The sequence below is a fragment of the Heptranchias perlo genome, chromosome 4 (assembly GCF_035084215.1).
Source record: "Heptranchias perlo isolate sHepPer1 chromosome 4, sHepPer1.hap1, whole genome shotgun sequence".
Lineage (NCBI taxonomy): Eukaryota > Metazoa > Chordata > Chondrichthyes > Hexanchiformes > Hexanchidae > Heptranchias > Heptranchias perlo.
Genome location: NC_090328.1, coordinates 86,360,175 through 86,372,430, shown reverse-complemented (window position 1 = coordinate 86,372,430; position 12,256 = coordinate 86,360,175). Strand labels below are relative to the sequence as shown.

At 39.5% G+C, this 12,256-nt stretch overlaps 1 protein-coding gene across 1 annotated transcript in view; it reads left to right on the top strand.

Annotated features, from left to right (window-relative positions):
• cbwd (COBW domain containing) overlaps positions 1-5,819 on the top strand; it is a 78,786-nt gene extending 72,967 nt beyond the window's left edge. The window contains exons 15-16 of the mRNA XM_067983262.1: positions 1,992-2,121; positions 3,267-5,819. Coding sequence (XP_067839363.1) covers positions 1,992-2,121; positions 3,267-3,340 — 204 coding nt within the window. The 3' untranslated portion in view covers positions 3,341-5,819. The remainder of the gene's footprint in view (positions 1-1,991; positions 2,122-3,266) is intronic.
• Positions 5,820-12,256: the final 6,437 nt, after the last annotated feature.

Here is a 12,256-nt window from a genome sequence, read left to right as displayed (position 1 = left end):
TGAATCTATCCCATTTAGCACGGTGATAGTGCCACACAACACGTTGGATGGTGTCCTCAGTGTGAAGACGGAACTTCGTCTCCACGAGGACTGTGCGGTGGTCACTTCTACCAATACTGTCATAGACAGATGCATCTGCCGCAGGTAGATTGATGAGGACGAGGTCAAGTAGGTTTTTCCCTTGTGTTGGTTCGCTCACCACCTGCCGCAGGCCCAGTCTGGCAGCTATGTCCTTCAGGACTCTGCCAGCTCGGTCAGTAGTGGTGCTACCGAGCCACTCTTGGTGATGGACATTGAAGTCCCCCACCCAGAGTACATTCTGTGCCCTTGCTACCCTCAGTGCTTCCTCCAAGTGGTGTTCAACATGGAGGAGGACTGATTCATCAGCTGAGGGAGGGCGGTAGGTGGTAATCAGCAGGAGGTTTCCTTGCCCATGTTTGACCTGATGCCATGAGATTTCATGGGGTCCGGAGTCAACTTCGAGGACTCCCAGGGACACTCCCTCCTGACTGTATATCACTACTGCCACCTCTGGTCAGTCTGTCCTGCCAGTGGGACAGGACATACCTAAGGATGGTGATGGAAGAGTCTGGGATGTTGGCTGAAAGGTATGATTCTGTGAGTATGGCTGTGTCAGGCTGTTGCTTGACCAGTCTATGGGACAGCTCTCCCAATTTTGGCACAAGTCCCCAGATGTTAGTGAGGAGGACTTTGCAGGGTCGACTGGGCTTGGTTTACCTTTGTCGTGTCCGGTGCCTAGTGGTCCGATGCTGGGTGGTCCGTCCGATTTTATTCTTCTTATGAATTTTTTTTTAGCGAGATTGTACAACTGAGTGGCTTGCTTGGCCATTTCAGAGGGCAGTTAAGAATGAACCACATTGCTGTGGGTCTGGAGTCACATATAGGCCAGACCGGGTAAGGACGGCAGGTTTCCTTCCCAAAAGGACATTATTGAACCAGATGGTTTTTTACGACAATCCGGTAGTCTCATGGCACCATTACTGATACTAGTTTTTTTATTCCAGATATAATTTTAATTTAATTAATTGAATTTAAATTCCCCGGCTGCCGTGGCGGGATTTGAATTCATGACTCGGGATTATTAGTCCAGGCCTCTGGATTATTAGTCCAGTAACATAACCACTGTGCTACTGTACCCAGTACTGTACTTCAAGTACTGTGAACAGTTCTGGTCTCCATATTATGAAAAGGATATAGAGGCACTGGGGAAGGTGCAAAAAAGATTTACTAGAACTGAGAGGTTATACCTATCAAGAAAGATTGAACAAGTTGGGGCTCTTTTCTCTCAAAAAGAGAAGACTGAGGAGTCACCTGATAGAGGTCTTTAAGATTATGAAAGGGTTTGAAAGGGTCGACATAGAGAAAATGTTTCCACTTGTGGGGGAGACCAGAGCTAGAGACCATAAATAGATAGTCACTAATAAATCCAATAGGGAATTCAGGAGAAACTTCTTTACCCAGAGAGTGGTTAGAATGTGGAATGCGCTACTACAAGGAGTATTTGAGGCGACTAGCATAGATGCATTAAAGGGGAAGCTAGATAAACATATGAGGGGGAAAGGAATGGAAGGATATGTTGATGGGGTTAGATGAAGAAGGGTGGGAGGAGGCTTGTGTGGAGCATAAACACTGGCATGGACCTGTTGGGCCGAATGGCCTGTTTCTGTACTGTACATTCTGTGTAATTCTATTTGTAATAGATTTTTGGAAATAGAGTTAAATGTGATTGTAAAACATCCAATTTTTATGCTGAAAAGCAACTAATAATTTCCAGTTTGCTCCTGGTTTTGTAATTTTATCCATTTGGATTATTTGGAGGACTGATAATGAACACTTTTTTTGTCTGACCCAATATGTTGTTAGACAACAGGATTGTAATCTGTTGTATAGATAGAATGTAATTCTACAAAGTGTTATGGTTTTTGACTTTCAGCCTTAGACTTATTGTTGCCACATTCATTGTTTGGCAGGCCATTGTGTCAATAAAGGAAAAACCACAGCAGGTGATTGTCCAAGGTGTTCACGAGCTCTATGAGATAGAAGAAACTTCAGTTAATTGGAATGCAGACAGTGAAAGAATCAACAGATTTGTGTTTATAGGTAAGCAACAAAAATGTCATCCTTGTATGCCTTTTGCTTTCCTTTTGATGTTTTGGGCAGTTTTAACTTCTATTAAATGTGGCAACACACTGAATTACAAGGATCACCCAGATTTTTCAATTTGAAAAAGGCTAATTTTTCCAATTGGTTTTAAAATTTTACATAGTAACCAAAATAAACCTAGCTTCCTTCCAAGCTGACTGTGTTTGATTTTAAACTCTGCTGCCCTTATCCTCTCCCGTACCAAGTCCCACTCGCCCATCACCGCTGTCCTTGCTGACTTACATTGTGAGTTCCTAATCCACCAAAGCCTCAAATTTAACATTCTCATCTTTGTGTTTCAATCTTCATGATCTCACTTCTCTATCTTCTTAACCTCCTCCATTGCTACAACCCACCCATTCCCCCCTCAGAACTCTCTACTCCTCTGATTTCAGCCTCTTGTGCATTCCCCCACTTTCACTCCTCCGTTGGCAGCCATGCCTTCAGCTGCCTAGGCTCCATGCCTGGAATTTCCTGCCTAAACCCTTCTACCTCTCCACTTCCCTCTCTTTTTAAGGCCCTCTTTTAAACTCACCTCTAATCAATCTTTTGGTCACTCCTCCTAAGATTTCCTTCTTTGGCATCCAGTTTTCTCTGATTAGGAAATTGGGACTTTTTCTACATTAAAGGTGCTATATAAATGCATGTTGTTATTGATCACTTACCTGCATAGCCCATTACCCAATTTAATGTCACCCGTTTATGAAGCAAGTTTAAATAAAAGCTAACATGTATCAAACATATAAAGTAAAAGTAATGGGTAATTGGTGGATCAGTTGATGCAGTGTATGAAACCTTTTTAAAATTGTATGACATCAAATAGGGCAGCCACTCCCTCCTGCATAGTTTGTATACAGCTTTGATAACTCACTCCCTATCATGCATTATTCTGTATGTGCTCCTGTAATTTTAAATTGCAAATGCTGCATTTTGCATTATGTAAGCAGCATAGTGCATTAATTAAATACCATCTTGATCTTGCTATAAATATGTACCCTCTCTGAATTGCCTCCTGTTGGTGAACTTTGTTTTTGCATTAACTGATATGTAATTAATATGTAGTTATGATATACTTACATTGTTCTGGATTATTTTTTTCACAGGTAGAAACTTGGATAAAGAAATTCTAGAAGAACTGTTTTCTGCAGCTGTAATAAAGCTAGGAGAGTCCAGCTGAAACTTGAATAGAAATATTAAAAACAGAACTATAATTCAACTGGAGTCCACTGTTTACGTACTAGAGGAAATTCTTTTTTTTCTTTCCGTTCTCTCCTTGCAGTCTGTTCATTGGCATGTGTCCAGCTGTTGGGAAAGAATCATCTGGCTCGAATTTACTACCAGCAACACAGTTACTATCACCTCACTAACCCTCCAGCAAAAGGGGTGAGCTGCACGCTAACCTATTTCCTCAGCATCCCTAGCAAAAGAAAAAGAGAACACAAGCCATTTTATTGGTTAGTCTGCTGGTAAACTGATGAAGTTACCTGAAAAACAAGCAGACCTGAGTACTATGAAGCCCTTGGATTCTGGTCTATCACCTGCTGGTTGATTGGCATAAATTGTATTCCTATGCCAATTGTACTTGTAGAAATTTTTTAATAACTTTTTTGTGAATTTTGTTCTCTTCAATATGAGGGATGTTAGTAATGGGGAGTGTAACATGTTTTGTTTTGAGCACCCAGTGCCAACATTAAACACTCCCAGGTCAGGTATAGCACATGCAGAGTAAAGTTCCCTCTTGCTGGAGCAAGAACACAGACAATTTTCCATTCCTGAGCCCAGAGTCCAATCATAGCGACTCATAGCCCTATGAGCTGGATTTTAACCTCTGGATTGAGGCTGTTTGAACTTATTTCAAAGAAGGCTATTACAGCCAGCTGGCAGAAGAAATTTTCATGCTTTCAGTCTAGGCTGGCCTGTCTTTTTCTCTTGGCAATTTTCAGCCCTCCCACATCTCCTAAAGATGTCAACTTACTTTCTGAAGTACAGTTTCATGGACGCTGATGACCTTTTCTACCTCCCCTAGGTGATGTTATATTTGACCACCGTAAGCATCATAGCGGAGCTTTGCCCTGTCTTCATACAACATCAACAACCCATTCAGTTCCGACAGGGGTTACTAAACAAAGATCAGAAGCAGAAACTCAGCCAGTTTTCTGCTCCTGAGCCTAGGGGCACTGAAGCCAATCATAGCACCCCCAACAGGTAGTCCTGGGAGCTGCATTCATACTCAGATTCTAGAGTTGAAAGGCTGGTGTGTAACCCACTGAAACAAATCATAAGTCTAGTAATGCCTCCCACAGTTGGGAATAAGAGAGATATATTCATTGGTTTATCAGAATCCTTAGCTATAAGATGATGATTTGACAGAGAATTACTTTATACACAATCTGTTAATTATATGACACATATTTAAAAACAGATGTGGGAACTGCAGACAGTGTTGATGTGTTAGAGATTTACAGTGGTTTACTGCTCCAAACTAATGATGCAAGTTTTGAACTTCCTGTAGAAACTGAATACAAGATGCACCTTGTATATTTATGCAGTGCTCCACATCTGTCCAACTCATTTTCCGTGTTGTTTGGCCAAGCAGCTGTTGAGTGTAGTTCTACAGGACTGGGTGGAATTTGGCTTACTGATCAAGTGACAGATTCTGTTCATGTTGCACTCTTGATCATCAGACATCAGTGGTGTTTTGAGAATCATTGATGTATTGAACAGTTTAATTAGATATGTTTTCTGCGCAGTTTGCCTACAGCATAGGTGAGAATGTGTGCAGTTCTCTAAGATTTTGTCTTTTGTACTATATAAATATCTTTTAGGTTTTAAAAATCCACTTAAGCCCTCAGCTTTGGCGTACATAATATATCAATGTTGGAATTGGGCTACTACATTAAATCATGAGGGGAAAATAGTTAATTTTTAAAAATTAAAGGGGATATTTTCTGCTTTGGCGCTCCCAATATGTGTTTCTGGCATGTGCTTGGAGTGCCAAAGCAGAAAATCTCCCCTTAGATTCCTGCAGTGCTGGTACTTCAGACTGGTTGAGTACTTGATTTCCAACCAGAAGGTTGAGACTGCCTGTCTTTTAGATTTCTTTTTCTTGTTGAGAAATGATGTATTCCCAAGATTGCTAGATATGAGTGCTATATGAAAGCAAGCTTTTTTGGAAGGGTGCTTGAGAATGGAGGTGGATGTTGTTATTTATTTTCTCAAGTTCCATTTTCAGGTTTCCATTCCATAACCCATTCTTCCAACAGGCGACATTCAGGGCTATATCAATGAGTCTCTGTAACCAGCTATGGCAGTTACACAGAAGCAACTAGGAGTCATTGTCTGTGATTCTCTCTGGGAAGAAGCATGAAACTTGTGCTCCTGACACATCAGCAAGATTACAAGCTCAGTGTTTGGGTCATTTTTGTGCCTGGAAGTCTGCTATAGGGAGGCCTTAGATTATCTTGCCCTTCTCGCTGGAGAAAAATGCCACCTGGATAGTGGCTTGTAAAGAGAGATGATGAATAGAGACAAGAATGAAATTTATTTCAAATTAAATTGGAGCATTGTTCAATATAAATGGTAGCAACTGTCATTTATTCATGCCCTTTGTGTTAGTGTTATCAAAAATGCCTATTAAAATCAAAATTGAGATTTTATGTCTTTACAGAATGTAATACAGTAATTCATGCAACATTTCAATTTAAGTAATGGCCTTTCACCTTTCTACTCCTTGCACAATCATTTTGCCCAACAAAGTCAAAATTTGCTTATATTCAAACTGTAATCTGCTTGTGATGTTGCATCTAAACCACTAATTGCATAACTCTTTTGTAAAACACATGGCAATGTCTTACCAGCTCAAGCTAAAAGACTGCTTAAGACATTTTCATAAAAATCATGCTTATAGGCTTAAACCTACTCAATAGTTTTCAATGTAATTCTTTAATGTTATACCCACCATACTATCTAGTTTGGTCTGAATATTTAATGATGTCTTCGTTGCAAGGATGGGGGGAGGTGAAAGGGAAAGATTGACACTGTAGACGTTTCTGATTGGATTTAGCTTTGCTAGTTACAGGCCTGCGCAGAAAAGTACACATACCAAGCTCCCCAATAACTTAATGGGTAAATGCACTGTGTGGTGTGACACTTGTATCCACCAGAAGCTGCTAGGCTGAATTGCTGGTTGACACACTTTGAAATAATATTCTGGATTTCTTTGTGCTAGTTAATCCTTGCTCTCCATACCATTTTGTCTACCACCTACAGAATGAAAATACATGAAGGCAAAAGCCAAAACATTTAAGTCAGTCTTAGAAAATGAAGCTGATCTATAAATCCCTTAGTTTTCCTGCAGGAAATACATCATGTGGAATGTTTCCTTTGGTAGAAAGGTTGGAAAAGAATTGCCAGGAAATACAACATCATGCAATCAAAAGGTTTAAATAATGCCATCTGAACAAGTTTGTACGTCATTTCAAGATTGAGCTTCAGTTCTCATCTGTTTATTAATAGAACTTTAGTGGAAGTAGCAAATTATTGGTGACTTAACAGGAATGCAGAGCTGCCCCAGATAATTGAGGACAGGTGTCAGTGAGTATACATAACAAGCTTTGGTTGTGAATCCAAGTTTATGGGTAGAGATGTATTACACTTTTTTTATTCCCCTGAAAATAGTTGAAATTTTTTTAAGTAAATCTAGGAGGTAATATCTTTATATATGATGAACTTGCAGTTCCCTAATGTTTCAGTGTGTAGCTGACAATGCAACAATGGCTCACTACTCCCTTTATCATGGTGCACTGCTACAAGTATGCCAGTCTGGATCACGAGATTACTCTCTCGATTCAACATTTAGCAAGAGTAGATACCATAGTGACAGTCATCTCATAGCTTACCCCCACAAGTGGAAGAATCTCCTAGAGGTAGTTCAGGAAATCACAACATCTGGAGATAGGCCTGTGTGATGCTCTAGACAACCACCGGTTCCTTTATTTCTGCTCAATTACAGAGGCAGTATGTAGCCTTTTCATGGATCCTGGAGGTGAAGGAGGTTTGTGTATGCAATCTCTCCATTTTCCCTGATACAAAAGGGAGTTCAAAAGTAAAAGCAGAGTTAACGGTTATACGCATTGGCTGTGCAAACTATGGTTCTTAGACACCCCAGCACCGAATAGAGATTAGATCCTACTGCCTCACAGAATGGATATCTTCTCACAATTGAAGGTTTGTTTTGCACCCAAACTAGACACATTTCACTTGATGACCTGATTATTGAAAGATAAGTGTTAGATCAGTGTTTTGCCATCCCTGGTGGATGATACCTTGATTAGTTCCCATAGGACATTCACTAATAAAGCATATGACAAAAATTAGGGGGAAAAAAATCAAACTGTATAAAATAAGCAGTACACCTGTCCTATTAAACTCTGGACACTGGAGGAGTCTGAATTCCTCATGTTATATGACTTCTAAATACCAGTCAGTATACAATCACTATAGCCAACTAGATTGAAGCCTGCTGACCATAATAAACTGCAACCAATTGCTGTAATGGGGGTTGCTAGTCTTAGTTTATCTTAATTTTGAGTAATAGCACAGTATGAATGCTTGTATTAAGTTTTCAACTTGAACATGTACAAGACATGGTTAGATAGTAGGTTGAGTTATACTTGGTACCTCTTTTAACATTTTTATGTCAGGCTAGTTTACAAACAAATATTTAATTACAATAATTGTCCAGATTGTTTGGTATCCTATTGGACCACAAACTGAGCTTCCAACTTCATCTCCTCTCCATCACCAAAACCACCTACTTCTACCTCCATTTTTTTCTTTCCCCCTCTGCCTAAAGACCACCTACTTTGCCCCACCTATTCACCCCACCTTAGGCAGCCCTGCCTTCAGCTTCTATACTGGAATTCTCTCCCTAAACCTGGGAATGTACCTCTCCACCTCCCTCTCTCCTTTTCAAACTCTCCTTAAAGCCCACCTTTTAGACCAAATATTGGTCACGCCGCTAATGGGCTGGATTTTGCTGTGAAAATATTGGTGAGGTTAACGGCGCACACCTTTATACGCAAATCGGACAGCAACTTCCAGCGAGTGCACATGCGCAGTTAAATGCAAAAATCCAGAAGTTGCTGTCCGAGATGTGCTGCCTCTCCGTAAGCTGCGCGAAAACGGCATCTCACCTTCTGGCTCCCCCTTCAAATGTATTGAACGGCGTGAAGTTCCTGTACTGAAGCAGATACGGTCTAAACTTGCCACAAAAAGTTAGGGCTTGTCCATTCCAGTCTAAGTGCCCTTTTAATGGGGTAGTAAGTCTTATTTACTGCCAAATAACTTCTGGCACTGAAAATTAACATTTACAAGTATGGAGTTTCTTTGTTCAACTTTTAATTATTGTTGGAGATTTAAAAAAGAATGTAAATAAAAGTTTTTACTTTTTCTTTCTGCCTCTTTTATCTCTCTCAATCTAATCTTTCTTTCCATTTTGCTTTCTGTACCTGATTTGACATTGAATTCACTATTCTAACTTACACTTCCTGGTTCTGACTCAGCTGTTTATTAATGATTCTTCAATCTGATTGGTTCAGGAGATACACAGTTGCTTGCCCTGTCCACACAGGTCCCAGATGCCCTATAGAGGGCACTGCACTAAACTTGCATTGCAAAACCCCATAGAAAGTCTATGGGCAAGTACAAGTTTAACTAAAGGCTGGCGCCATTTGTTTGCCACTCAGCAAAATCTGGCCCAATATTTCCTTCTCTGGCCCACATCCTTTTTTGCCTTATTACCTCTCTGGGAAGCGCACTGGGACTTTTTCTACGTTAAAGGTGATATCTAAATGCAAGTTGCCGTGTCCATACGCCATGACCTTGCCTGTGTTTTTATTTACCAAACATACTGGCAGTCTCTACCACGTGAGAGTTGAAACTACAACCTTAACGAGAGAATGTGTTTAAAATAATCTTCCACATACTTTGCTGTACTTAAATAACGATCTACTGTAATCACATTTTGAAACATGTATTCTGATATCTATGTATTACGGTTTGTTTTTAATATTGCTTTACCTGCTTCCTAAATAAAAGTTCCCGAAAATGTTATATGAACTGGTTGGAACTAATCTGGGGCAGTCATAGAATCGAAACGATCCCGTATCGCACCATATAAATAGGGCATTCAATAAACTGCTGCCGGTAGTTAGCTATACGAGGATCTGTATGGTGCAAATGTGTAGCTTCTCAGCAAGCAGTTTGTCCTTGGTCACAAGATATACAAATAGGAACAACGCGACCCCATAAACGTTTATAGAATCTAGAGTGCAATGACCTCCAGAACATTACTTTAGTCCCATTATAAAATTGCAAAAAATAACCAATTGCTGTGCCCTGCTGAAAATAATGACGGTCTTAAGAGGGTGTAAAGACGGTACCGATGAGAAAGTATTTTAATCGCAGTATGCAAATATTTCCTTCCTTCACTCTGAAGGTAGTTACATTAAACAATAAGATTAACAAATAAGAATCTAGGAGGTGTTCGAACAATAATATTATTGACACCGATCATGTGTGTTCATTATTATCTTATCCAATTTAAGCTGGCTGTATGTCGCATCATGGGACTGCTGCCCGTGTTTCCTCGGAACACATAAATCTTTAGGTCTTCATATAGCTTTACAGAGTGATAATGTTGTGAATAATGACAATTTTCTAACCGATTGATCAGCGGTGCACCTCAGAGAATGCCTCCGATATAAAAACAAACATGAGTAAGGATTACTGACTTTCTGAAGTGTAGAGGTGGCGGTGTTCTCTGATTTCTCTACAGATCTGTCTGGTGCAAAATTAAGGCTTGAACGTCGGAGCTGAACCTAAGTTTTCACTTCACCTGTCTGTCATTCCATATAAACCTATTTATTAAGATCCACTGAGATCCAAATTAAGTATATTTCCTTTCTAACGTAATCTTTTAATCTCCATCAACTTTTTTTAAGGCTTGAATACATATGATCTGTAAGTTTGCGCCGTTTTCTTTGTTTAATCTTACTCTCTTAGAGGTGGAGCCTGTTTATTTGCAACATGATATTCGTTTGGTTGTCCTCATCCTCTAGTTATTCTTTAAAGACGATTTTCGTTCGTTTTGTCAAGGAAAGGTTACGACGGTAATTATAGTGAGCACGGCTCGCATTTTAGTAGTCTGCCATTTATTTTAAAAGATACAGAAAAGTAAGCCTCATTAAATATAATTGTGTTATCCTTTACGTGTACAGGATTGTGTTATCCTTTACATGTACAGGATTGTGTTATCCTTTACGTGTATATGATTGTGTTATCCTTTACATGTACAGGATTGTGTTATCCTTTACATGTACAGGAATCAGGAATTCGATACCTTCTTTTCTCGATAATTAATTACCAAGTTCCTAGAATCTTTCGATGTTTTACATCATTCAGGATGCTTTGATTAATATTTTCCCTGCAACACTTGAATAAAATCAAGCACCTGTATAATTAGATATTTATGCAAAATTGGTTTTGCTATCACGTAATCATATTCGTAATAGATGAATATGGATTCAGCTAGTTAAATATATTTCGCTGTTAAAGGCGAAATGGACTTACATCAATATAGGACCTTTCCCGACCTCCGGCGTCCCAAAGCGCTTTACAGTCAATTAAGTGCTTTTTTGAAGTGTAGACACTGTTTTAATGCAGGAAACAAGGGCAGCCAATTTGCGTATAGCAAGATCCCATATACAGCCATTTGATAATGACCAGATCAACTGCTTTTAGAGATGTTGGTTGAAGGGTAGATGGCTAGGACACGGGGTGAACTTCCTTGTGTTTCTTCAAATGGGATCTTTTACTCTATAAGAAGGAATATGGAGCCTTGGTTCTTACCCAAAAGACAGTGTGATATTCTGTTTAAGTCTCTGGAGTGGGATTTAAACCCATAACCTTCTGACTGGGAGACCACAGTGCAACCTACTCAACCACAGCTGATGCCTTTATAGCGTTAGAGTACATTCCTTTATTCACTTAAACTTGAGAAACAAGGATACAATATGGAAGGAACGTTTTGAAATTGGGTTATTTTTACAAAGATGCTACCAAGGTAAAATCAACTGATACTGCAACATCAAACATAGTTTATTGGAATATTTTCAAGGTTAAAAGTTGCAATAAAAACCCAAGCGATTTCATAAAGGATGCCAGAAAACACCAACCGAGAAACTCAGCATTACATGAAACTAGAGCACAATTCTTTTCATCTATCGCACAGGAATAAGTTGCTTCTGCAGTCGATTGGTAACAACTAGGAGTTTGTCAAATATGTTGCGATTTTTAAAAATAAATAGTTCTCCATAAAGCACACTTTATTTACATGTAAATTCGCAATATTCTAACGCACGCAGTTACCACTTCGTATCTCAAGAGTTAATCTTTCGCACTGAAGAAAGGATGTTGCACCGCAAATGCAGCTTGCAACTATGAATAGGACGGCGAGATGCCCTGTTCGAGATATGGAATCTTTGCTTGAAATTGTAACCTGTTTAGTAGCCCGTAACTTCAAATAAGATAGTGCTGAAACGCACTTTCAGCAACTAAATATGGAATGTAAGAATCAAACCGAACCCTGTAAAGCCATGGCGAGGGACATGTGCATTATTGCCGAATAGTGCACGTCTGTTTTATATTTTAAATATATAAATACTAGTCTATGCCTATGTTAATTATAACGATTATTTACTGTAAATGCACACCATCGAGTTCTTGGCAATCAATGAATTATGAATCATCTCAAACTCAGTGTGACATGTCGATATCATATACCTTTCCATCTCATTCGCTAATATGTACACCGTTCAGCACAAATGTAAAAGAACCAACAAGTTCGTTGCTATTGCAAAAGAAAATCTACAACCCTGGAAATTACAGATTGAATCGTAAAACGAATTGTACGGTCAGTTATGCAATGACGACTTTATGGACAGTCCGGGACTCGGTTAAGTAGCGGGCTTTGGCAATGCAATGTCCCTCGGGTGAACTGGTAAAGGGGAGCTGCAAGGCAATGCAACTTCTT